This window comes from Mustela erminea, chromosome 10 (assembly GCF_009829155.1).
Source record: "Mustela erminea isolate mMusErm1 chromosome 10, mMusErm1.Pri, whole genome shotgun sequence".
Lineage (NCBI taxonomy): Eukaryota > Metazoa > Chordata > Mammalia > Carnivora > Mustelidae > Mustela > Mustela erminea.
In genome coordinates, this window is record NC_045623.1 from 91,981,222 (window position 1) to 92,008,824 (window position 27,603).

General features: G+C 43.3%; 1 protein-coding gene across 2 annotated transcripts in view; it reads right to left on the bottom strand.

Moving 5' to 3' along the window:
• Positions 1-15,940, bottom strand: part of RCAN3 (RCAN family member 3) — a 31,065-nt gene extending 15,125 nt beyond the window's left edge. Inside the window, exons 1-2 of one of the 2 annotated variants that reach the window (XM_032301923.1) lie at positions 15,658-15,940; positions 7,087-7,335 (exon numbers count right to left, since the gene is read on the bottom strand). In XM_032301923.1, coding sequence (XP_032157814.1) covers positions 7,087-7,281 — 195 coding nt within the window. In that variant the 5' untranslated portion in view covers positions 7,282-7,335; positions 15,658-15,940. Of the gene's footprint in view, positions 1-7,086; positions 7,336-8,819; positions 8,843-15,657 lie in introns of those variants that run through there. The other variant, XM_032301924.1, reaches the window with a different exon arrangement.
• Between the last annotated feature and the right edge of the window lie 11,663 nt (positions 15,941-27,603).

Genomic DNA, 27,603 nt, shown 5'->3' on the forward strand with positions numbered 1-27,603 from the left:
GAAGTGTCGGTCCATTTATATATGGATTTTTTTTAATACAGTATAGTCCTGTACATGTGATTTTAGTAACATTTTTTTGTTATTTCAATAACATACTTTCTTGTGATTTTAATAACATTTTTTTCTAGCTCACTTTATTGTAAGAATCCAGTACATAGTATGTATAACATATAAAGTATGTGTTAATCGATTATGTTATTGGGAAGGCTTCTAGTCAACAGCAGGCAATTAGTTGTGAAATTCTGGGGGAAATTCCAAGTTTTTAACTCCATGGAGGGTAAGTGTTCTTAACCCCAGTATTGTTCAAGGATCATAGTATATGCATACACAGTTAAGCGGAAGCAGAAGAAAGACCAATATTTGATCACTGGACCTACAAATATGGCAATTTCATATGGTTAGACTTAATTAAAAAGTTGAAATTACACGGGAAATCATAAGCACTGCGTTCAGGGTAATGGTTATCTGTAGGAGGAGACACAAGGGGTTCAAATTACATTAGTAACATTTTATTAGTTAAATTGGGTGGCCACATGGATTTTCTTTACGTTAGTCTTTATCCTTCTCACATGACCTAAAAATTGACCTTCGTTTAGGAGCTTGGGATGGTGCCTTCACACAAGATAAATAACCAGACTTGGAACATATTTGCCTGTGTCTTACCTGGACTCCTTGTGTGAGCAGAGGCCAAGGCAAGGTCGCACACAAGGGAGCCTGTTTGGGGAACTGACTGCATGGGACAGAGAGGGAACAGTGAAACAGGGAAGGACAGAAAGCCAGTCCTCCTCCTGTCTGTCTGGGTTTTGTTATCAAGCGGTCACTTCTGTGGCCAGCCGGGGTGTGATCTGGCTGGAAGCCCTAAGAAGGCGGTAAGAAGACCCTCAGAGCTGGCTTCAGGGTCAGAAGAAGGGGGGCTTATTCACTGGCTCTAGTCTCCCACTGGTCAAGGGTTGCCCTGTGGGATGCTGACTCCCTCACATTTTCCCTTCTGCGGAGGCGTCAGGAACAGCCCAGCCGCCCCACACCGGCAGCAGAGAAACACTGGGATGACATGCAAGGTTATGATATAGTGGAGGCCGGTGGCTGAGGTTATACCTGCGCACAGCTGGCTGCTTGAGCAACATCTGGAGTGAGGAGGTGGGCCAAGAGGACGTGCACTGGGGCAACAGAGGGGCCCAATACATACAAATCACAAGCACACACGCACATGTGTGTGTGTAATATGTATGTGTGTGTATATGCGCATGATATACGTATGTATATATAAAAGCGTATTACAAAGAATGTTAAGCTCAAGAAAAAAGGGTTCTTTTTTTAAACATCTTTTTACATACTTTTATTGTGGTAAAATATACGCAACATAGCATATACCATTTTAATCATTTTTAAGTGTACAATTCAGTGGCATTAAACATCATCACACTGTTGTGAAACACCACACCCATCTTCAGAACTCTGTCGTCATCCCCAACTGAACCTGTGTGCCCACCAAACCATAACTCCCCATTCCCCACCCCCTCCGGCCCTGGCAACCACCTTTCTACTTTGTATCTCTCTGAGCCGGGCTACCCTCTCTTACAGACGAAGAGTCATACAATACTTGTCCCCTTGTGTCTCTTATTTCACTTTGTATGTCTTTCAAGGGTCATACATGTTATCACATGTATCAGAACATCATTCACTTTTAAAGCTGAATAACATTCCACTGGATCTCTACACCGCCTTTTATGCATTTATGAATCGATGGACCCATGGGTTCTTTCTGCCTCTTGGTGTTGCAAAGGAGGCTGCTATGAACACCGGCGCATGAATACCTCCTCGAGTCTCTGCTTTTTATTTTTAAAGATTTTATTTATTCATTTGACAGAGAGAGAGAGAGAGATCACAAGTAGGCAGAGAGGTAGACAGAGAGAGAGGAGGAAGCAGGCTCCCTGCTGAGCAGAGAGCCCGATGCGGGGCTCAATCCCAGGATCCTGAGATCATGACCTGAGCCCAAGGTAGAGGCTTAACCCACTGGGCCACCCAGGCGCCCAAGTCCCTGCTTTTTAAACGTATCCAGAAGCAGCGTCCTGGACCTTATGGTAATTGTATGCTTAAAATTCTTTGAGGAACTGCCCCGGTTTTTGACAGCAGCTGCACCATTTTGCATTCTTACCAACAACGCACAAAGGTTCCAATTTCTCCACATCCTTGTCAACACCTGCTCTGTTTTTAGGATAGCAGCCATCCTAATGGGTATGAGGTGGCATCTCACTGTGATTTTGATTTGAACTGCCCTAATGGTTAGTGATGGTGAGCATCTTTTCATGTGCTTATTGGCCATTGGTGCATCTTCTCTGGGGAAATATCTAAGTTCTTTGCCCATTTTTCAACTGGGTTGTTTGGTTTTTGTTGTGGAGTTTTGGGATTTCTTTATACATTCTGGATATTAATCCTTTACCAGATAATATGACTTGAAAATACTGTCGGCCATTCTGTGGGACTGCCTTTCCTGCCTTTCACTGAAGGTGTCCTCTGATGTCCACATTTTAAATTCTGCTAAAATCCAACTTTTTTTTTTCTATTGTTGCCTGTGCTTTGGGTGTCATATCCAAAAAATCATTGCCAAATCCAATGTCAAGAAGCTTTTCCTCTGTTATCTTCTAAGAGTTCTATGGTTTTAACTTCTGAGAGGTTTATGGTTTTTAACTGTGACATTTAGGTTCTTGATCCATTCTGAATTAAATTTTGCATAAAATAAGATAAGGGTCCAACTTCATTCTTTTGCATGTGGATCTCCATTTCCCCCTGAACCTTTTGTTGAAAAGACTGTCCTTTCCACATTGAATGGTCTTGGCACCCTTGTTGAAAATTATTTGACTATAAGTGCCAGGGTTCATTCTGGGCTCTCTATTCTATTGCGTTGGTCAATATGTTCATCTTTATGCCAGAAAAACAATGGCTTTTAAAAAAATTTATTGAAATATAATTGACATGTATGTACCCACATCGTTTTGATTACTGTCGCCCCGTAATAAGGGACATATCTTAACATAATAAAGGCCATATATGATAAGCCCACAGCTAACATCACATTTAATGATGAAAAGGTGAAAGCCTTTCCTCAAAGATGAGGAACAAGACAAAAATGCCCACACTCACTACTTCTATTCCACACAGCAGTGGAAGTCCTAGCCAGAGCATTAGGTGAGAAAAAGAAATAAAATGCATCCAAATTGGAAAAGAAGTAAAATTGTCACCATTTGCAGATGACATGATATACACAGAAAACCCCGAAGACTTAAAAAAAAACACAACCTGTTAAAACTAATAAATTCAGTGAAGTTGAAGGATATTGAAAACCCAAAGGTATGTCATATTTCTTATATTTATAACAAACTACCAGAAAGAGAAATTAAGAAAACAATCCCATTTATACTTGCATCAAAAAGTGTAAAATATGTAGGAATAAATTTAACCAAACAGGTAAAAAAAGATTTGTATATTGAAAACTACAAGACAGAAATGAAAGAAACTGAAGAATTTATAAATAAATGGAAAGATATTCATGCTCATGGACTGGAAGAATCATTATTCTTAAAATGTCCATAATACCCAAAGCAATCTATAAATGCAATGAAATCACTATTGAAATTCCAATGGCATTTTTCGGAGAAATAGAATATAGAATCCTAAAAATCGTACAGAACTATAAAAATTCCTGAATAGCCAAAGCCATCTTGAGAAAGAACAAAGCTGGAGGATCACACTCCCTGCTTTCAAATGATATTACAAAGCTATAATAATTAAAGCATTATGGTACTGGTATAAAATCAGACACACAGATCAATGAAACAGAATTAGAGTGTGGGGAAAGAAACCCACCACATATACACAGTCAATTAATTTTCAACAAAGGAGCCAAAAGCATACGATGGGAAAAGAGCAGTCTTGTAAGTAAATGGTGCTGGGAAAATTGGACAGCTACACACAGAGAATGAACTCCAACCATTATCTTAGACCACATACAAAAATTCATCCAAAAATGGATTAAAGCCTTGGTGTAAGACTTTAAACTATAAGAAATCCTGGAAGAAAAAAAAACAGGTGATAAACTCTATGTCACAGGCCTTGGCAATGATTTTTTTTTTAATCTGACACCAAAACCAAAAGGAACAAAACAAAAATAAGCAGGACTACATCAAACTGAAACACTTCTGCACAGCAGAGGAAACTGACAAAATGAAAAGGTGACCTACTGAACAGGGAAAACTAGTTGCAAGTCATGTATCTGGTTAAGGAGCTAACACCCAAAATATATAAAGAAGCTCATAAACTGAATAGAAAAAACCTACACAATCTGATTTGGAAAATGGGCAGGAGATCTGAATAGCCATTTTTTTCCAAAGAAGACATACAAATGCCCAACAGGTATGCAAAAAGATGCTCAACATCACTAATCATCAGGGAAATGCAGATAAAACCAGAGGATATCACTCTCACACCTGATAGTGTCAAAAAGAGAGGAGGTAAGTGTTGGCGAGGATGTGGAGAGAAGGGAACCCTTGTGCACTACTGGTGGGAATGTAAATTGGTGTAGACACTGTGCAAAATGGTATGGAGGCACCTCAAAAAATTAAAATGATCCAGCAATTCCACTTCCGGGTATTTATCCCAAGAAACCAGAAACACGAACTTGAAAAGGTATCTGCACCCCCATGTTTACTGCAGTATTATATACAATAGCAAAGACATGGAAACAGCCTCAGTGTCCATTGACGGATGAATGGATAAAGAAAATGTGGTGTGTGTATGTGCTTGTACATACACACACACACACGCACGCACACAGAGGCACACAATGGAGTGTTATTCAGCTGTTAAAAAAAAAGAAATCTTGCCCTTTAGGACAACATGTATGGACCCTGAGGGCATTATGTTAAGTGAAATAAGTCAGACAGAAAAAGGCAACTACCATATGATCTCTTTTAGATAGGGGATTCAAAAAACAAAACAAACAAAATGAACTCATAGGTACAGAGAAGAGACTGGTGGTTGCCAGAGGCACAAGGAAATGGGGTGGCAAATGGGCAAAAGTGGCCAAAAGGGAGAAACTTCCAGTTATAAACTAATATTCTTCAGCTGCAGATATTACCAGTAAGGCTTTTATACAAAATTTACCATGACTAAGAACCGTATATAAAAGGAAGTCCACTGACTGAACGGCTCCTAGAATTTCTAATGATACGACTTCCAATTTAATTTAGGTTAGATATAATCCCAAATGGTTTTTCAAATGAAAATAAATCAACAAGAACTCACCACTTTGGCAAGTTAAAAAAAAAAAAACTTCCTAGGTTACACTTAAAAAAAGAAAAAAAAAAAAAGAAGTTGGAACAGATATGATTGTGAGGTTTTTTGAATGAATCCTTAGGATTATAATTTTAAGATAAAGCTAGTAATATGTGTGGGTCTTTCATGGATCACAAATAAACAACAAGGTTTATGTAATTATTATACAAAAATGCAGAGCTCTTAAAACTTTTGAGAAAACTAGGAAGGATGATTTCAAAAGGTCTGCATCATGGCTGAGCTTGAGAAAGAAACGAAAACAAAGCTGAAAGGTACAAAACTGGCGGTGGCCCCTCACTCTACGGTCTGCATCATGGCTGAGCTTGAGAAAGAAACGAAAACAAAGCTGAAAGGTACAAAACTGGCGGTGGCCCCTCACTCTACCCCGCCCTTCTTAACCGGGGCCCCTCCCTTCGGGCTCTCCTTCCACCTCTGCTGCCCTGGTCTTCACACGTTGTCCACAGACATTCCTAAAACATACTTCTGATCACCCCTTTGCTCAGAAGACTATTTCCTGAAGAAGGGCAAGCCCCTTGAACGTTGCAGGACGTCCCACGCTCACCTTTCCAGCGGGATTTAACTTCACCTTGGCTGCGTCTCACCTGTGCACCTGCCACAAGAGCTCCTCCCCGAAGTGTCTATACTTCCTGGAGTCAGCTCGTGGGCTCGTTCTGTTCCCTCTGGCCAGAATTCCCCTTCCCTTCCCTGCTAACCTCCTCCCCGGCTCGCTCCGCTCTTCTCCAATGCCATCTCCCTGGAAGATCTTCCCTCCAGCTGGCTGTCCTCCTGTCCTCTGACACCTCAAGGTACTCAGTGCCTCGAAAGCCACTAGTGTTCCATCTTATGCCGAACTGCTTATCATCTCCCGGGCAGGGCTGTACACGGTCCGAGGCAGAAGCTGTTTCTATTCCTACTCTATCTCTGGAAGCAAGTGGCACAGTGCCTTACGCACTTGAGTGCGTAGTGAGTCAAACCATATGAAGTTCTCTCCAAGAAAGTCACTGGAAGGAAAATTCTCTGGGTGCGCAGACAGTAAATTAAAGGGCTGGTATGTTGAGAAAAAAGTGTCAGCACATGCAAAATTTCTACCAATGACAAGAATATTTACTTTGGTACGACTGAGACCTATAGGCTTTTGTGAGGTCATGATGGAAAAAAAAAAAAAAAAAAAGCCACACACAAAACCTCTCTTTCCAGGTAAATAATGAATGAACTAAAGGAGAGTAGCCTTAAAAAAATAAACTCAGTCATTTTTCCCCAAACTGTACAAAGTAATACAAGAAATGCTAACAATTCTGTTACAATGAATTTATAAATAATCCTAATTATGTAATCAGCCTCAGAAAAAAGCTTAAAATACTTCTGGCTTGTATGACTTTACTCCCAAGTAATAGGAAGCTAGAATAAAAATCACTAGCTTTTCCTTAATCACAGGCTCCAAAAAATGAATAAATGAATTGAGTGAATGAATCAGGACTTCATAAGACCTGGTTCAGAGTTCACTATAAACCAGTGCTTCTCAAAGTAATTGTGGGAGAAGGACTAATTCTGAAATATTTCCTATGTCTTGCAGACCAGGACACTCATAAAATACAATTAAAAATGTTGCAGCCATGTCTAGGGATTGATGCGTGCTTTTCGTACATGTCACAGGCCAGGAACGAACTCGGCAAATGCACAGCAGCGATCTGCTCTTTCCCTGAGGCCCCACTGAACCCACTACCACATGCAGGGGAAGGCAGGAAGCGTGCCTACCTTCTGCTGTTGCACCTCAAACACCGCTTCGTGGACGCTGCAAGCAAAAAGTGAGGTAGGCAGATCACTGAAATCCATCATCTCTTCCAAATCATCTTCATTTTCACCAAAAACCATCTCTTCTTCCTCTTCTTGGTCACTGCTACAGAGATCTGACTGGCTATCATTCCAAGATTTCATAGTGTCCCCCAGCATTATCCCCTAACAGCAGGTCTTCGTTTTTAAAGTCCTAAGGTGTCTACAAGGCATCTGGTATTAAAAAAAAAAAAAAAAATGCATAAAGATAAGATTGGGAAGGCCAAATACTGTTTCAGTCAATTCTTAAGACAGCAATTCATCAACGGAAGCAATCTTGTTCAGCAAAGATAAACCAGAGTTTTAAATCAATTCATTACAGTCCTCACAAATTCTACATGTTCTACTCTGTTTATGTTCTACTTTGCTTAGCATATTTTATCTCGCATATTTCACTGGCAATGACATATGACCAAAAAAAGGCAAAAAGTTTTCTAGTGGAATTGGGGGGAAAAAAGAGGGGGCGGGGGCAATACAAAATGAGTGAATCTGTACACTGGTTTACAAGCAGTAGGAAGGAAAATGTGAACCAGAACTGTCTTCACATATTTGTTTTGGGTTTTTGGTCTACAACACTGAAACTGGCAGCGTTTAAAAACCCACACGATTCATTCACCATCTGCACCGTGAAATCTGTCTGCAATGACATGACTTCACCTTTCTTAACCAGTCTGTTCTTTTTGACTGTACTTCCAAAGAATTAAGTTCAACAGAACCAGAAGTTCTATATAAAGTAGGTCTTTGTTAATATTAGAAATATTTAGGATGCCTGGGTGGCTCAGTCGGTTAAGGGTCTGACGCTTGATTTCGGCTCAGGTCATGATCTCAGTGAGATCATGGTGAGATAGAGCTCTGCCTCAGGCTCCGTGCTGGGTGTGGAGCCTGCTGAAGATTCTCTCTCTTCCTCTCCCTCTGCCCCTCTGAAATAAATAAATTAAACAACAAAAAAGAAATATTTTAAAAAGGCAAAATCTGACACAGACAATAATCAAAGAGATGTCCTTTTTCTGAGTATTTAAAAATGAATAATTTTAACTCCAAGGCACTGAGCTGATAGTGTCCCTTTGTTAAATAATGGAACAGAGTCTGTCTTCTATGGACCTTATGTGCACGTCTGTCTCTTCTGATGAACTCCAAGCACAGTGCCTTGAGCATAACATATTTCTTTTCTTTTTTTTTAATTTAATTTTTTTTTAAGATTTTGTTTATTTGACACAGAGATCACAAGTAGGCAGAGCAACAGGCACAGAGAGAGGGGAGAAGCAGGCTCCCTGCTGAGCAGAGAGCCCGATGTGGGGCTCGATCCCAGCACCCTGAGATCATAACCTGAGCCGAAGGCAGAGGCTTAATTAACCCACTAAGCCACCCAGGTGCCCCCATAACATATTTCAATATGCCGAAATGGAATTTAAGAAATACCAATCAGGCACAGAAAAATTAAGTAGTCATGATTACTAGTAGTTTACTAGTAGTTTAATACTACTTCATTTGTGATCTCCCATGTTATTTCAAAGAAGAAAATGCTGTAAATATATTGCTTATACAGAGTACATGACAGATGTTAATGATAGGCTAAAAACAGCAGAGTTTTTTTTAATCTTTTCATTATTCTGCTACGCCCATCAGGAAAGACTAATCCCCAAAAGTAAAATCCTTACTCATTTATTAAAATGAGGGGGGCTCAGTCGGCTAAGCATCAGCCTTTGGCTCAGGTCATGTTCCCAGGGTCCTGGGATCAAGCTCCGCATCAGGCTCCTTGCTCAGTGGGAAGCCTGCTTTTCCCTCTCCCACTCCCCCTGCTTGTGTTCCCTCTCTGGCTGTCACTCTGGGTCAAATAAATAAATAAAAATCTTTTAAAAAAAAGAGAGAGAAAATAAAAAAATTAAATATTTTCTGAATGCCCATTGTATGACAGGTATTATTAGGGATATTAGATGAGTAAGAAATAGTTCTTATCCTCAAGGAGCTCCCACAAAAGCAGAATTTCTTCTCCTCCACAATCCTAACTGCTCCTAACTGTTCCACGAATTAGCTCCTATACTTTCAATTTCTCCTTCTCCATCTGTTCCTTTTCCTCAGCGAAAACACCTATTTAAGATTTCCCACCCCCACCCACCCAATCTTAAAAAAAAATAAAAAGCAACACCTTTCCTTGTGGATTCTACGGGCCCCTCCATCTACCTCTCCACCTGCCTCTCCTTCACCTTTCCTACCAATTCCCCTTCTGCTGTGTTGTTCCTCAACCATGGTCGCCGGCAAATTGGGTGCCACCGGGCTTCTACCACTGTCGTCGGGCTGACTCTGCCCTCACAGGCCTGCGTCTGCGGCACCAGGCCCTGCTGCCCACCCACTCACCCTGCAACCTGGCGGGGCCTCTGCCTTCCTGGCGCTCCCTCCTCCCCCGCTCTTTGTCCATGGTTCCTGGGTCTCCACCTACCCTCCTGACTTGGGCTCTTTGCGGTTTCATCCCCTTCCTTCCTCCTCCTCTGATTCTTCTTGGGCGGTTTCACCCACACTCCAGCATTTAACCACTTAACCACCCGGGCTGCTCAGCTGTGTCTCCTGCTTACCCTAAGGTACACACACACACACACACCCCGCACGGGGCTGAGGCTGCCTTTCACTCTCCACAGTCAACTGTAAGCTGGGAAGGTTGTCACCAGGGCAAGAGCAGAATCTGGGGCAATGAAGGGGAGGGGAGAGCCTGGAAAAAGTACACAACCCCAGGAGATTCTGGTCTGCTCCTAGCTCTTTCCGGCCTACACATATCGAAAATCACTGGTCTGTATGATTCATATATTCAGACTCAACCTCCCTCTCCTGAGTTCCAGAACTGTCTTTCCGGCTTTTGATTATACATATCTGCCTGGGTAGCAAACAGGTACTGCCATTATTTTAAACATTATACCTCTAATTAGAAGACTGTGCCAGAAATCTCCAATCTGGAAAGGGGCCTGGTGGGCGGGCGGGGGGGGGGGGTAGGGGAGGATGGTATCTCACTGGAGTTTTCACTGTCATCTTTTCTTTGAAACCAAGCTGTCACTTAGCGTTCATAGCTCTCTGAGCACTTTGTTCACTACTCTATTAAATACTTATTCACAACTATTTGTTTACAAATCACTCCCAGCTACCAGACCGGCAGCGACTTTGAATCCTGAGCCCCTGGCACAGTTTCAAGCTCACAGTATATGCTTAGTAAGGACTGCTGAGTGAAAGCAGATAGCACTTCGTTTACCCCGCTGATATGGCAGCACAGATGAAGAAAAAAAAAAATTTTTTTTTTTTTTTAGATTTAAGTTATTTATGTGAGACAGAGAACCCAAGTGAGGGGGAGGAAGGGACCGAGGGAGAAGCAGACTCCCCACTGAGCAGGGAGCCTGATGTAGGTCTCTACCCTAGGACCCTGGGATCATGACCCAAGCTGAAGACAGACACTTAGCCAACTGAGACACCCAGACGCCCCGGAAAATTTAGTTTCCCCATGAATGTTATGGACACACTTAAAAGATGAACAGAATTTCATCAGAAAAATGATGGGGTGCATTCCAGGCAAAGCTAACAGTTCATGGACAAAGACAGGACAGACTGGCATGCACAGAGATCTGATAGAGTTACTCTGTAACTCTACTTTCAAGGAGCTTGGTCCACGCCCCCTTTTTAACTCTGTGTCATGCCACCCCACAAACACGGTGGCCACAGGGTACCGTATTTGTGGGGTGGCATGACATAGAGTTAAAAAGGGGGCGTGGACCAAGCTCCTTGAAAGTAGAGTTACAGAGTCCTGATATAAAAACTGGTCAATGTCAGCATGCCAGTGAAGGCCTTCAGGCAGGAAAATGATATAACCAACCCAGTTTAACTTTTAATACCACTAAAAGTAGACTGTCTTTATATCTTATCTCTTATAGAGGCACTAATATTTTTAATCTCGCCCTACTCTCAATCCATTAAAGAGGTGAAGAAAATACTCTGCCTGGTAATTTGGAGGCTGGAAAGCTGGAGAGCAGTGCATGTCTAGATTTGGAAATATGAAAAAATCAACCAAATTCTGATAAGATTTTTTTGTTTGTTTGTTTCAAGATCCTTCCTCCAACCCCTAAAAAGGGGTAAAAAAAAAAAAAAAAAGAAGAAAAAGAAAATCAGAGCACAGGAAACAATCCCTCACATGACTTAAAAAAAAAATTCTTAGAATATTACACCTTCATTTCCTGTTTTCTACCTACACTTTGGGGTAACTTTCTTTTGAAAAAATTTCAAAAAGAAAAGTAAGAATACTACAAGGAATTCCTGTACACTCTTTACCCAGAGTTACCGATTAATTAATCTATGCCCATTTTTAAAATCATTCTATTTCTAAACATATACTTTTCCCCCTGAACCACTGAATGTAAGACAAATGTGCTGTCTTTACTCTTAAGTATTTCACTGTGTAAGAACAAGACCATTTTCTTACACAATCCACAGACACTGGTAATACTGTTACCTAAATCAGCATCTATATATAAATTTTGTCAGTTATCCAAATAATGTCTTTATGGTTATTCTCTTCAAATTTTGGGGGTTATTGTTAAATAATCTGTCTTTTGTCCCAAGAGATTTCTTTTTTTTTTTTTTTAAAGATTTTATTTGTTTATTTGACAGAGAGAAATCACAAGCAGGCTCCCCACTGAGCAGAGAGCCCAATGTGGGGCTCCATCCCAGGACCCTGAGACCGTGACCTGAGCCGAAGGCAGAGGCTTAACCCACTGAGCCACCCAGGTGCCCTGTCCCAAGAGATTTAAATAACCTTTATAGTATTGCTACATTTTTTTCACTTATACATTACTGTATATTTGACATAGTAATTTAAAAGACTGGATTTTGGGGTGCCTGGGTGGCTCAGTTGGTTAAGCATCCGACTCTAGATTCGACTGGGAGCATGATCTCAGTGTCAGGAGATCAAGCCCTGCATCAGCTCTGTGTTAGGTATGGAGCCTGCTTAAGAGTCTCTCTCTCTTTCTTTCTCTCTCTCTGCCCCTCCCTGTGCTCTCTCCTTCGTTCCCTCTCTAAAAATAAATAAATAAATAAAAATAATAATAATTTTTAAAAAAGGATGGATTGATAATTTATCATAGTAACTGCAAACAAGTTTGAACAGTCGTTAAGTATATCTCAGGAAGAGTCAGGCTCCATTATAAATTTTCTAGATTCAAACTCTGGCTCCCCCAGTACTCTATATTAGGCAAATTATTTTGCTTCCCTTCCTGTTTCCTCAACTGTAAAACAGAATTATAAAATAATAATCCTTACCCAATCAGGATGTCAGAAAGATTAAATGCTAAGTGCTCAGAACAATGCTTTGCCTACAGTTAGTGCTCAACCATTATTTTTACACAGGCACAATGTACGTCAGGGCATTGTTGGGTTGAAAGGATGCCAAGAACCATCAGTGGAACAGATATTAAAACAATAAAGTAAGAAAAATACATAATAATTAATACAAATAATTTAATTCCAAGCAACAAAAAGGCTACAAAAGATAAAATAAATACTTTGTATCATTTCAAGAAAACTGTTCAGTGGCAAATGGACAATGAAACAGGCTCAGAACAACCCCTGGCAGTAGTAATAGGGCTCCAGGAAGAACACATTTAAAATTTAAAACCAGACAGCCAGCTGAAAAAAAAAAAAAAAAAAAAGGGGGGGGGGGGCCACAGTGCCTTTTTTATGGGCTTCATGGAATTTTGTGTTGTAATTCAGTGCCCACAATATCAGAGATATTATCTTTCAGATGACAGTTCTCTTGCTGAACTTGCTGAAGGCAAACCAGGACACTTTTTTGGATATAGCCTAAGACAACACCATCAACCACTTCATAATTTTCTGACATCATAACTGCAGATAGATTTGAACAGAAAAAGAGAGCTGATCAAAATCAACCAGTGGACATGACAATCTTAGCACATCTGTAAAGAAATCATCCTATAAGGTGACTTCCCTGGTAGTAGCTTGGTTTTATTAAGACAAAGGAGAAAGTTACAAAACTATATTGTTTCTATGTTGTTGGTCCTGGAGTTGTTGCAAACTCTATCCCACTCCAACTATTATAAGGTCAAACCTTGGTTTAACAGAAAAGGCTGAACCAATATCCTCCAGTTTCTGTAAGCAAAGGGCTGTGCTAATCAGGGTGTAGCATCATCTCAGGGCAACTGTAGCTGTGGCTGGCTTCTGGCAAATTGTTTCTTCATGGAAATATCAAATGAGTGGAAAACTGGTGACCATCTGCTCTACTACAAGCCTTGTGACACAAGTAATCCATCAAGACAAAACATCAGGCACGTGCATTTGACTTCGTATTTTAAGTTTTGATCAGGAAAAGGTAAATTCCTCCTCTTCCAGGATTTTTTAAAAATAAATTTTCAAAATAGTACACTTATCAACTTGGTTAACTTTTAAAATGCCTTAGCTAGATGCACTTTATTATTTTTTGATGTTTTCAAAATGAGACTGACCAATACTGGAAACAGACAAGTATTCCCTTTCCATCTCTACACATGCCTGAAAAATAACCTTGCAGTAAGTCATTTGGCTTCTTACTTGTTCTCTCATATATAAAATAAGGACAATACTTATAGATGTTGTTGAACTACTAAATTCTTTTTAAAAACCTCAAAATTAGAATTTGGACTAAATTTCTTTTATCAAAGAAACCCTCAGAATTGTCAATTTGGGGGCCCTGAGCTATCATGTAAGTCTCCAACTTCTATTCCCTCCTCATTTACCACTTCTAGGTAGACTTTTACTGCTTTTTAGTAGTTGTGGCAAAAAAAAAGAAAAGAAAAAGGAAAAGAAAACTGATGCAAAACTGAAGTAGGTGAAAATCAGATTTCTGTAATTTTTATGTTTTGATGACCTATGCCCTCTTTTCACAGATAATTTAGAATTGGTCCTGTTATAATCATTGAGCTTCAGTGCTCCACCAGGAATAGTGGTCTTTCTTAGTGTGAGAGACAGAACAGAAACAAACAACAGCAAAAGAATCAACTGTGAGATCATATGAAAATAATAGGTTTTAAAGACCTATTAAGGTAGAGATATAAAAAGCTGATGCTATTTTGCTGTATATAATGCATTTTCCCTCACTATAACCTCTACATTCTAGAGGGAGAGGGGAGATCTACTGTCTGACACCCACCTTCTGGGGGCTTTGGGGGAGTCTAAATAACAAATGGTATTGAACTTTAGACCTTCTGTTATTTCACAGGCTTCAGCCTAATGCCTTTCCAAATCACACTGTTGATCACGATGTTTTGCTTAAGTCTTTCAACCAACAAATCCTCTGGCACCGTACAAAATATCTTTCATTTGTAACCCCTGACATCCCACATGTTTAAAAGCTTTACAAATGTTACAACTCAATAATGGGAAAAATCTCGTTTTCCCTAAAAGCAATGAAATCTCTTCCCACGCCAGGAAAGAAAAGGTTTGCGGAGGCAGTTAAACGTAAAGCTGACGGCACCGCTAAAGAAGGGGTGCAGTCCTCAAGCCTTTCTTCCTCCATTAGAAATTCCTCAAGACCAACAAAAAGTCCCTGCCAAAAAGTACAAATCTGTGTGAGGCACAAAAATCTATACCCCGAGTCTCCATGTTGTATTTTTTATAATTAAATAAATTGAACCAGAGCTAATGAAATAGTCTCAAATTATTCTGAATCCTAGGCAATTACAGCTACAAATAAGTCAGTTGCTTCTCTTACCAAGGAGCACATCAGAGACTTCCATGAAATGCAGAGAATTCTATGACAAGTGTAAATAACGTGGTGTGCTAGGTAATTTTCAGTTCGGGGGGGTAGAATATTTCTGGCTTTGAGCAACACACTAAAACATCACTTCAAAGAATCCTGGTTTGTCCCGGACACACGGGTCTGACCTGCTCCCTACACCAGATTCGTAATCCCTAAAGGAGATGATCAGATTTTGCACGGAAGCTGGAGTGAGCAGCCTGCAAACAGACCACTGTCACTCTACCGGTCCAGGCAGCAGATGGAAAGAGACAGACAAGTTCCACGAAGTTAGCGAGTTAGTAAAGCGAAGGCTAGTTGTGCACTATCAAGGGGGCGGAGAGGGGCTTCGAACTCCCGGCCGTCCCTGTTTTACCAACGGCACCTTTCCTGCCTTAAGGGGCAAAATGGGCCTGTGAGCTATTCAGAGGCGAACTGTTGCGAGAAAACCGCCGGTGGACAGGAGAGAACAATTTTCTTGGTTCTGCTTTCCAAGGCACCACCCCAGAGCTGCCGGAGAAGACGCTGGGCACGAGAGGGGCAGGACCCTGGACGCGCAGCATCTCTGGGGTCTGGGGCACCGGAACGCCCACCTCTCTCGGGCATCTGCGGACTGTTTCCTTCTATTTTTCTTCCTTTAACTTTCCGCACCCCGCGCCCCCCACGTTCCCCAGTGCTGCCTGCACGCGGGGCTGGGAGAAGCCGCGCGCCGGCCCCACCCAGCGAAGGGGACTCACCTGCGCGCTCCGACGCTGCAGGAAGGAGGGAAGGCGGGCAGGGGCGAGGCCCGGGCGGCCCGACGGGCTACGCGGGAGCCGGGCCGCCGCGAGGAGCGGGGACCAGGGAGAAGCGGCGGGCGGCAGCCGGGACACAGTCCGCGCGGCTCCGGCCGCCAGCAGCCTCGCCGCCACGCCCTCGACGCTCGCGGGAGCCGCAGCCTCGCCGGGGGCGCGAGCGGCGTCAGGGCCCAGCCGGGCTGCCGGCGTCGCGCGCGCGTCCCCGCTCCGCCCCCTCCCCCGGCGGAGCGCGCGCGGCGCAGGCGCCCGAGGTCGGCGGCCGGCAGGGGCGCGCCGGGCCGGGACGCCGGCAGGAAGCGGCCCCGCCCCTCGCGCGCGGCCTTGGGGGCGGGGCGGGGGTCTGACCGCGCGCGCGCGCACTTGGAGGGCACAGCTGGGGTTGCTGATTCCCGGGCCGCGGGGCGCTGGGGCTGCTTTGCTAGAGCGGGGCTCTAAGCACCCGACGACAGAGCCTTTGGCGCCCTTTTCGTCTCCCACCGTGGCCAGAAATAGTTTCTCTCCTTCTCCCGTTGGCTCCGTGTCGGACGCAAGAGGAGTTAGTGGGAGTATTAGACTATGTACAGTGTGCCGCGTGCTTGGCGAGCTTTACCTCGTTTAACCTCCCGGTCACCGGCGAACCGGATATTATTAGCCAGCTTTTACAGACGGGCTGGCTTGCCCGAGGAGAGGCGGCGGCGGCTAGATTGGAGCTGAGCTGCAGATAGCACCGAGGGTGCAGCTCCGCAGCCTGGTCTCTTCCTCGCAGTGGGATTCTGCTCCCGAATCCCGCCGCTGCCGCAGCCTCCTTCCCCTCCGCCAGTTCTCCGGTGCCCGCTCCCTTCCCTCTTCTTCCTGTTTTACGAATAGAGCAAGCACCTAAGCTAGTCAGTGAGTTGTCCAAAGTTACAATCGTAGGCCTGGGGCTCTTTGGTCATCATCACCATCATCATCATCATCATTATTATATTTCCTTTTTCTTTTACCTTTTTACAAGCCATCTGAGCCAAGCTTGGAAATGAACCTGTGCCTCTTCCCTTAGCTCCCAGAGTGGGAAACAGAGGCAGAGAACAAGAAAAGAATTTGTCTTAAGGATGTGCAACTGGAAGAAAATCAGTTCTGATCATCCACCCCTAGCCCCCTCAGAGGCAAGGTAAAGCAAACCGAAGGTTAAAATCCAGAAGCCAGCGTTGTCAGGCTCTCAGCACCCTAGACGGGGCAGGAAGAAGGGTTAAAGTGTCTAAAATACATCTAATGGCTGTTAGATTCACATTAAGGAGATGGGGTTGGATTATGGTCCCAATCACCCTAACGACTGACCCTGTGCCATCGGAGAGATCTCCCGGCCTGGTTCCTGCTCATTGCTTCTGCTGTTGCTGCTGCTTCCAACCCTGCTGCCCCTGCTGGCGACCTTGACCTAACCAAGTTCTTCCCTTTTATTCATTTCACCAATTTTTATTGAGAGCCACTTCTTTCATCAAAGACACCCAAAGAAGTGCAAGAATTTTTCTTTTCTAGATGCCTCTAACCCAGCAACTTGGGCAAAAAATTGAATTTTTAGGTGAAATGAGTTTGGGAACTGTTGCATTTTGCAAAGCTGCTTGAAGATCCGTGATGCTTGTTAACAGAGAAACGGTTCTGGGAGGCCCTCACGTAAAAAGACCCTGCAGCCTTGTTTAAGCCAGCGTTCCCCTTGAGGTATTAGGCTGGGCCCTGGGCTGTTAAGCATAATGTCCACACAGAACCCCTTCAGGGGCTCACAGATAGAGAAGACAGATGAGCAAATGCACTAATAGAGCATTTGCAAAGTGCTGACAAAGCAGAGGAAGAAGTGAAAAATTCTATTGGGAAAATGGTGGGAAAGATTTGCAGATAAGACAGTATTTGAGGAGGAGTTTTCTAGGCTGAGAATACGGGCAAGGGCATTCCATAGTAACAGCATATTTAGAGACATGTAAATAAGTGTAACTTCGTGTCGGTCTTTGGGGATCGGTATTAAGTATTATTCAAGAGGGTTTGTTTGGTTTTGTTTTGTTTTTGCATGTAGTAAACCCAGCTGGGCTAAGCAGCAAATGGAATTCATTGCTTCAGGTAACAGAAAAGGTATGGATGGGCTCGAGGCAGACTGGATCTGGGGGCTTAAAACTACGACATCAGAATTTAGTCCTTTTTTTTTTTTTTTTAAGATTTTATTTTTAAGTCATCTCTACACCCAGCATGAGGCTCGAACTCACAACCCCAAGATCAAGAGTCGAAGAGTCGCCTGCTCCACTGACTGAGCCCACCAGGTACCCCCAGATTCAGTCTTTATTTACTGCTTCCTGACTGTTTTCCTTTGTGTTGATTTTTCATTCTCAGGCTGCCTTTCTCCATGAGATGGCAGAATGACTGCTTACACTTCAAATCACGTTCTTCCCAACAGAAAGAGAGCTGATTTTCCTCGCAGCTGTCAACAAGAGTCCTGGGACCGCCTCCTGTTGTTCGGACTTGGGTTACTGGTGCATCAGTAAACCACTCTCTTGAGAGGGGGGCCTGGGATATTCTGAATGCCCAGGCCTGGAGCCCATCTCACCTCTGGAGCTGAGGTGCGGTGAGTCAGCAGCTCTCAGCTCTCAGGTCTCAGAGGCTGAGAACTGAGGCAAGGCAGCTTCCTGTGAGAGGGTGTTTTCTGTTGGTCCCTCTAAGTAATGTACTCTCCACCCTTTTCCTTCCTGATTTGTATCTCACTAGGCCAACCTGCGTAGATGGCTTCAGCAGGTCCCTTCTCCTCCGGCTTCCAGTTGAATTTTTCCAGTAGAAGATGTTAGTAGGAGATCAGAGGGGTTGGAGGAAGAGGAAATGAGGGTGTTAGTCTATAGACCTCTTCCCTCCCAGGTTCCTGCAGGTTGGCTGCGTACATGTGCTGAGGCTTCTGTCAAGTGTCCTACAGATCTCGCCTCTAGTTACGCTAAGGTCTTTCTTTCGGTCGTCTCTCTGCGGGCAGCTTCAGGGTGCCATTCCTTCTGGTTTCCCTCAAGCCTGCCCGCACGCTTGTAAACAACTTTTACCGAATGCCCCTCAGATTTATCTTTTCCTGGAACCCTGATGGCTACATTCACCAAAGGTAATTCAAGTGTCTATTACCTGCTCTGTCTATTACAGAGCAGGCACTGGCAATTAGAGAGTCATACTGGTTTGGTAAAGCTATGACAGTATTGCAGACCAAGGATGATAGTACCTTCGACCAGGGGCGCAGGGAAGCATTTGTGAAAAATAGTATGATCCTGACTGTATTCAGTTTTTTTCTAGGTCTTATTTATTTATTTATTTTTACTTGAGAGAGAGCATGCTCGAGCACACAGATGGAGAGAGGGGCAGAGGGAGAGGGAGAAGCAGACTCCCTGACAAGCAGGGAATCTGATGCGGGGCTCGATCCCAGGACCCGGGATCATGATCTGAGCCGAAGGCAGATGCTTAACCCACTGAGCCACTCAGGCAGCACCCCCTCCTCACCGCCACACCACTGTGTTCTAAAGGGAAAGTTCACAAAATCTGTTGATGAATCATGAGTAAGTAAGAGCATTTGAGAGGAGTTGAGGATGGAAGCATTTGGAAGACCTAGGTCTGGAGCCCAAGGTGAGGTTGGACTGGGCGTGGTGATTTGGAAGGGAGGTGTGATGCGTAGTTGAAATCATGCGCTCAGCTGAGATGAGAAGAGGTAGTGGAGTAGAGCGCGGCAAGAGCAAAGAACAGAATCCAGAACAGCATCGGGTCTTCACGGGGTAGGCAGAGGGTTGCCACCTCGTATCCATCAGCTCGGTTGTAAGCAACTGGAGAACAAGAATGGAAACCTCCACATCTTTCCTCTTTTCCATTGTGTCCGGCAAGGTGCTGGGAACACCCCTAAAATAAGTGGTTCTTATGAATGAACTTTACACAGTTTCGCATTTCTAACACTCCCTCCTTCTCCTGTGGTCTGAGTCACAGGCGGAGGAAAAAAAAGAGAATGAGAACCTGATCCCTCGTGGCTCAGTTCACGGAAGGCTGTGGCAAAGTGGAGAAGCATTTTGCTGTCTTGGGAAACGCAAGCAGAACCTGTTGATGCTTTTTAAAGTTTTTTTTTTTTTTTAAGATTTTATTTATTTATTTGACAGAGAGATCACAAGTAGGCAGAGAGGCAGGCAGAGAGAGAGAGGGAGAAGCAGGCTCCCCGATGAGCAGAGAGCCCTATGTGGGGCTCAACCCCAGGACCCTGAGATCATGACCTGAGCCGAAGGCAGAGGCTCAATCCATTGAGCCACCCAGGAGCCCCAGAACCTATTGATTCTTAGCAGCTTAATGCCTGCCTTTCAGGAAAATTTCCAGACAGGCGATTTCATTCAAAATTTTGTGAGTCTCCTTTGATTATATTTAAAAGTCAATACTTTTAGGAAGTCATTATGGAGGTAATAGAAGTAGTCAAAGATCTCTTTCTCACATTTATGCATTGCTGGTGGAAAAAATACAGCCATTCTTGGAAATCGTTTGCCAGTTTAGCAGTCTACATATACACCTCCCCTATGACCCAGAAATTCTGCTCCTACTTAGACACTCCAGAGAAATGTAAGTGTAGGTATACACACACACTGCTCTTAATATTTTCATTTGTAATATCCTAAAACTGGAAATATTCCAAATATCTGTCAAAAGAAGAATGGAGAAACTATGGTATAATCAAACAAGGAAATAGTACACAGTCATAAAAAGGAATGAACTACTGATACCCACAGCAACATAGATGCATCTCAAAAAAAAAAAAAAAATGGTTGAGCAAAAGAAACCAGATACCAAAGAGTTGTGGATGTCATTCCATTCATAAGACATTCAAGAGAAGGCAAAACTCATCTCTGGTGATACAATCAGAATAGTTTCTACTTCTGAGGGGTTAGATTGAGTAGAAAGGGGCATGAGAGCACATTCAGGGCTTATGGGAAATTTCTGTCCACACTGTACATTCAACACATACTTATTGGATATCTGCCACTTGCCAGGCACTGGTCAGGGCATTGGGAATATAGCAGGGAACGAAACAGGCCACGGCCCTGCTTTTATACAGATCTACCTCGACTCTTCGTTGGCTGCACGATATCAATGGATTCTTTTTTTTTTTTTTTTAACTCCCTTAAAAAAAAAAAAAGATTTTGGGGCGCCTGGGTGGCTCAGTGGGTTAAGCCGCTGCCTTTGGCTCAGGTCATGATCTCGGGGTCCTGGGACCGAGTCCCGCGTCCGGCTCTCTGCTCAGAAGGGAGTCTGCTTCTCTCTCTCTCTCTCTCTCTCTCTCTGCCTGCCTCTCTACTTGTGATCTCTCTGTCCAATAAATCTTTAAAAAAAAAAAAAGATTTTATTTACTTATTTTTAGAGAGAGAGAGGACACAAGCAGGGGAAGCATCAGGCAGAGAGAGAAGCAGGTTCCCTGCTTAGCAAGGAGCCCAAGGTGGGACACGATCCTAGGACCCTGGGATCATGACCTGAGCCAAAGGCAGACGCTTAACTGACTGAACCACTCAGGGGCCCCCTCAATGTATTTTAAATAGAAAAAAAAAAAGTGGCCTGTCTTTAAATATGGATAAGGACAAGACTGAGGAACTTTCTTTTACCCTTTGAATTGCTTATGGAAATGTAGCAAAATATAGTGGAAAGAGCCTGGGATTTAGGGGGTCAGCTCCACTATTAAATAGTTCTGTGGTCACTGAGAAGGCTCATTAAACCTACTAAACCTTACTTTTCTCGTGCATCATATGGCATCAATGATACCTGCTTTGCAAGGTTGTTTTATAAAGTGCCAGACACAGAACACATGCTCAGTAAATACTAGTTGGTTTATAATCAGTTTATAATTAAATTTTATTCAAGGCAGCAATATTTTGCCTCTCTTGCAGCTATGTATGATTTAATTTTGCCCAATGAGATATGAGCAAAAAGAAGCTGACTTAGCAGGGAAGAGGTCCCTCTTTGCTCTTCTACCATTTCTCTTTCTTCTAGCCTGTGATGTGAATGTGATGGCTGGAGCCCCAGCAGCCATTTTGGATCAAGAGGTGACCCTGAAGATTGAATGCTGAGATGGTGGATCAAAAAGATGAGGAGCCTGAATCCCTTGTGATACTGGAACTGCCATGCCAGCCCTGAGTTGCCTATATCTTGACTGCCTTCACTTGGGAGAGAAATACTGTTAGGTGTCTATCACAGCCAAACCAAATCCCCACTGACAGACCCTTTAAGTCGTCCCACCATCTAGTCTGTTCATTGATATATCGTTAGCTCCTTTAACAATATCAGGTTCTGATACTAGTAAGTGCTCAATAAATGTGGAAGAGAGGAAGGGAGGGTGGAAATAGAGCTGCTTCTGATTATGGGAGAGCACATAATGAAAAAGGAAGAGGACTGAAGATAGAAGCCTGCCTGCCCATTCAATTGGTCTCTCTCTATCTTCTCCCTTCCACCCATCAGACTCATTAATGTGCACCTGGGTTTACTAGATATTCAAATTCCCAGTCTGCCACACACTCTAGATCTCCTATGGGATTTGCCTCACAGATGGTACCTTTTACTGAAGAGCCTTAAATTAACCAGCTTCCCTCATAACATCCTCATTTGTCTCCTGCTCCTGGAAAATCAGTCATGCCCCCAACAAGAGAGTTGCAACAGGATCCAGTCGCTTATGGGAGGAGTGGACCTTCTTACTAGCACCACATTCAGCGTTGGTTGGGCCATGCATCGTGTGTATTTTTGATATTTTTAATTTTCCCATTATAAAAATTAGTCTTCCCTATATAGATAATTTGAAAACAAAGGATAAATATGAAAATCACTCACAACCTCATGGTCTAGGGAGAACCACTATTCAATATTTTGGTATGTTTCCTTCCAATCTCTTTAGTAAGATGAGATATATCATTAGAATCATTCAGTTTGGATCTCCCACTTATTTTGCTTCACATTACATTGCAAGGTTTCTTTGTGTTGTAAGATACTATTCTGAAGTATGTTTTTTGATGGCTATGTGATATTACATTGTGTATATTCCATTATTCATCTAATCGTTCATTGTTGGAACCAAGTTTTTTTTAGGACTTTCTCTTCTATAATTAACTAAACAACAAGCGCCTTTAAAAAAAAGATTTATTTATTTGAGAGAGAGAGAGCACGAGTGTGCACCCATGTGGGATGGAGGAGGGGCAGAAGAAAAGGGAAAGAGAACCATAAGCTGACTCCCTGCTGAGCACAGAGGCTGATGGAGAGCTTGATCCCAGGACCCTGAGATCTTGATCTGAGCTGAAATCAACAGTCAGCTGCTTGACCAACTGAGCTCCCCAGATGCCCTCAACAAATATATATATATATATATACTTATATATATATAAGTATACTTTATATATAAATATACTGTTACATTTATGATTTTTTTCCCTTAGCAAATTTCCCAGAAGAGGTTACTAGGCAAAGAGGCATGAACATTTGTAAAACTCTTCTTGGAAATTGACAAAATGCGTTTCAATAAGTTGTACAAATCATATACTCCCACATCCTCAGTGTACATCTTACCACATCGTTAATAACATCGTATTTTGTATTAAATTTTAAAAGCCTTTCCTGTTTGGTCAGCAGAAATAACTCCGTGACATCTTGACTACTGGAGAGGATGAACATTTTTTCATGTGTAATTATGAGCTATCAACATTGTATGATTGATTGTAAGAACATCTATACTGAAGGTAGTAATCCTGTGATGATCATACTTGTTGACATTTTCTTTTTTTTTTTTTTTAAGATTTATTTATTTGAGATAGAGAGAGTGGTGGACAGGAGGGACAGAGGAAGAGGGAGTGTCTCAAGTAGAGTCCTTGCTGATCCCAGAACCTGACACAGGGCTCAGTCTGATGACCCTGAGACCATGACCTGAGCTGAAACCAAAAGTTGGACACTCAACTGCCTGTGCCCCCCGTGTGCCCCTGTTGGCATTTTTCTTAGTTTGTGTCTTTCCTTTTGAATTTTTTCTTTCTTCTCCTTCTTGTTCTTCTTCTTTGATATATAGATGTTTTTAAAGTTTCGTTTGAAGGTAAATGTATCTTTTACCCTCATAATTTCTTCCCTCGCTTTCTTTCTTACAGGCATCTCATTAATAGGGACCTTCATTTTGGGGGATGATTTCTATTTTTTATATTTACCACTTTAGTTCAAGTGAAATTTATTTCAGTGTAAAAATATGAGGTAAGACTCTGACTTAAATTCTTTTTTTATAGATATTTTAAAAATCTTTAAGTAATTTCTGCACCTAATGTGGGGTTTGAACTCATAACCCTGAGATCAAGAGTCCTATGCTCTACCTATTAAACCACTCAGGCGCCCCTTAAGTTCTTTTTTCAATGATTGTAACATTAATGATTAAAGGATCCATTTAACCCACTGCTTGTATGTATACAATTTAGTATATATAAAAACACAGGGCGCCTGGGTGGCTCAGTTGGTTAAGCAACTGCCTTCGGGTCAGGTCATGAACCTAAAGTCCTGGGATTGAGTTCCACATCTGGCTCTCTGCTCAGCGGGGAGTTTGCTCCTCCCACTGACCTCTCTCCTCTCATGTTTTCTCTCTCTCTCTCAAATAAGTAAAGAAATAAATAAAATCTTAAAAAAATTAAAAATAAAAACACAGTACATATATATTTCTGGTTATTTCTTCTGTTTCATGGATCCAGCTCTTAATAAAAACTTTTGATCATTGTAGTTTTCTTTTCTGGAAGAGAATGTCAGGGCATGGATATTTTCAAATACATTTCAGAAAAGTTTTACCATTTTATACCACCTCCTTCCTCTCTCCCTCTTCCCACACCCCTCAAACTGCAGCAGGATTCCAGAGAGCCAATCTCAGGACGGCAGGCATATTCCCTAAAAGTCTTTGGAAAACTGCACTCACATCTGGCTTGTGCTACTGACTAGTTGTTGAACCTTGAGCAAATATCACACACTTTTCTCTTCAGCTACATGGAAATAACAGTGGTACCTCCCTCCGAAGACAGTTTTGAGGCTCAAACAGTTTATTGAAAGGCTCAGTGGGTTGAGCCTCTGCCTTCAGCTCAGGTCATGATCTCAGGGTCCTGGGATTGAGTCCCGCATCAGGCTCTCTGCTCAGCGGGGAGCCTGCTTCCTCCTCTCTTTGCCTACCTCTGCCTACTTGTGATCTCTCTCTGTCAAATAAATAAAATCTAAAAAAACAAAGCGGGGGGATTAGCGGCTCCTCATACCAGTAGCATCACACAGTATTTGTCCTCTTGTGTCTGGCTTATTTACTCAGCACACTGTCCGCAAAGTCTGGCCATGTGTCAGTATGTCCTTCCTTTTCAGGCCGAGTAATCCACGCGGGCACCACATGTCATCTGTCCACTGGTCCACTGATGGATGGCTTGAGCGCCTTCCATCTTTAAGCTGTCTTGAAGAAAGTTACTCTGAACCTAGGTGTGTTCATATCTGAGTCCCTGCTTTCAGTTCTTTCGTATATATGCCCAGAAGGGGACTTTCTGGATCACCTGGCAATCTAGTTTTAGTTTTGGGAGAAATCACCGCAAGGTTTGCCATAGGGGCTGCACATTTTACATTCCTCCCGCTGCAGGTGCACGAGGGTTCCCACGGCTCCACATCCTCGCCTACGTGTGTGCATTTCACTGTTTCTTTTGGAGGGGATGAAAATGTTCTCCAATGGACTGTGATGACAGTCACACATATGTGTGGATAGACTAAAAACCATTGAGTTGTATAATTTAAAAAAAATTTTTTTAAAATATTTTATTTATTTATTTGACAGAGCGATCACAAGTAGGCAGAGAGGCAGGTGAGAGAGATGGAGGAGAAGCAGGCCCCCTGCTGAGCAGAGAGACCGTTGTTGGGACTCGATCCCAGGACCCTGAGATCATGACCTGAGCTGAAGGCAGAGGCTCAACCCACTGAGCCACCCAGGGGTGTATAATTTAAAGAGCGTGTTGCATGGTGTGTGAATTATGTCAATAAAGCCGTTGAAACAAAGCAAGAGGAGGTGCCCCATCTAGTTGGGCACCCCACCTGGAAGAGGGCATGCTGATGTCTCTGGGGAGTGGGGGCCACGAAGCTGCTCGTGCAAGTGTTGGAAAGAACTGGAAAACTAGACTCCATTGCTGCTCTGCGAGGGGAGGGAGTGTCCCTGGAAGATGCGCACAGGGACAGGAAATAGGAAGGAGCAGCCCCTTCTTCCTGCAGCCTCTTGGTTCCCCTCACAGGCGGGCAGGGGGCAGCTGGCCCAGCGGAAAGGTGGCGTGTGGGGTTCCAGCCCCAGCATCCCAATGCCTTCCCCGAGAAGGGCAGGTTTGGAGCCGAGAGAAAATAGCTTAATGACTTGCTGTCTTAATCGGTTCTGGTTGCTATAATAAAATACCATAAAGCAGGTGGCTTATCAAGAACAGACATCGATTTCTCAGTTCTGGAGGCTGGAAGCCCACAGTCAGGGCGCCAGCGTGGTCGGGTCCTGATGACCCGCCCTCTGTCTGGTGATGGCCGTCTTCTTCCGCGCCCTCACATGGTAGGGAGAGGGCGAGCTGTCTCTCTGGCCTCTTCGTGTAGGGCCACTAATCCCACTCAGGAAGGGGTAGAATGTGTGCATATCAAGAAGTGAAAATACCAACAGTTGAGTTCGCCTTGTGCAGGCTTTCTACTGTCCTGATAAGAACAAAATACGTCTTCATGTATAGGCGATGAAGTACGAGACGTCTCTAATATCCGCGATTCCCATACAAGAGAAGTGCTCTTCTGCTTACATTTAAAATGGGTATTGCGGGCGCCTGGGTGGCTCAGTGGGTTAAAGCCCCTGCCTTCGGCTCAGGTCAAGATGACCCGAGTTGGGCTCTCTGCTCCGTGGGGAGTCTGCTTCTCCCTCCCTCTCTCTCTGCCTGCCTCTCTGCTTACTTGTGATCTCTGTCAAATAAATAAATAAAATCTTTTTTTTTTTTTAAATGGGTATTGCATGAAATAAAAAATGAATGGTAAAAAGTTGTGCCTTTGATGGTAATTTTCCTGCTCTTTGAGCAAGGGATCCCTGCATTTTCACTTTGCGCTGGGTTCTGGAAGTTGGGGAGCTGGCTCTGCAGCCATCCTAGTTTAGATTGGAAAAATCTTTGGTCTCTGCCTTCCTCTGAACTCTTTTCTTTCCTCATGGCCCACCTGGACACTGGGTCAGGCTAGGCCCACGCTCTGGGGCCACCCTCCCTGCTTCCAAGGCTTGCCCTGGTTCTCTCGCCTCCTCCTTAGTCCTGACCCTGTGGCATTTCCTCATGGCTCCCTGCACTCTAACACTCTCATACTAACTCATACTAACTCTTCTCATAATATGTGCCTCGTGCTGACTCCTTCACATGGACTCTCCCTTTTGTTCATTGGTGCATGAAGGTACCTAGCACATAATCAGTGCTCAAAAACCCTCTTTCACTTAAAAAAAAATTTTCCCATGTTTTATGATGAAAATTTCAAGCATACATAAAAATCGAGATAATAATTTAAAGAACCCTTGTGGACCATGGCCCTCTTTGTCTACAGTATCCTGTCTTCTGTTTCATCTCACTCATTTGTCTTTCCCTTTAGTGCTGATGGGTTTCCTCAAATGCCTTGTGATTCTTGATCACCAGCTCCCAGTTAGGAATAAAGAGCTGTCTTGCTTTCTGTGGAGAGTTGGTGTGGATCTCCTTCGCAGTTGTCTGGATCTGTGGACCCAAACCAAGGCCTACTGTCCCCTGAATGTGAGGGGTGATTTTTTTTTTTTTTTTTTAAATCTCTGAGGAAGTGAGCTGGGGCTGTCCATGGCCTCATGGGTTGGGTCCCAATTCCATCAGACCTCTCCTCCAACCCAGAGACATGGTACCAGCCTTGGTTTCAACA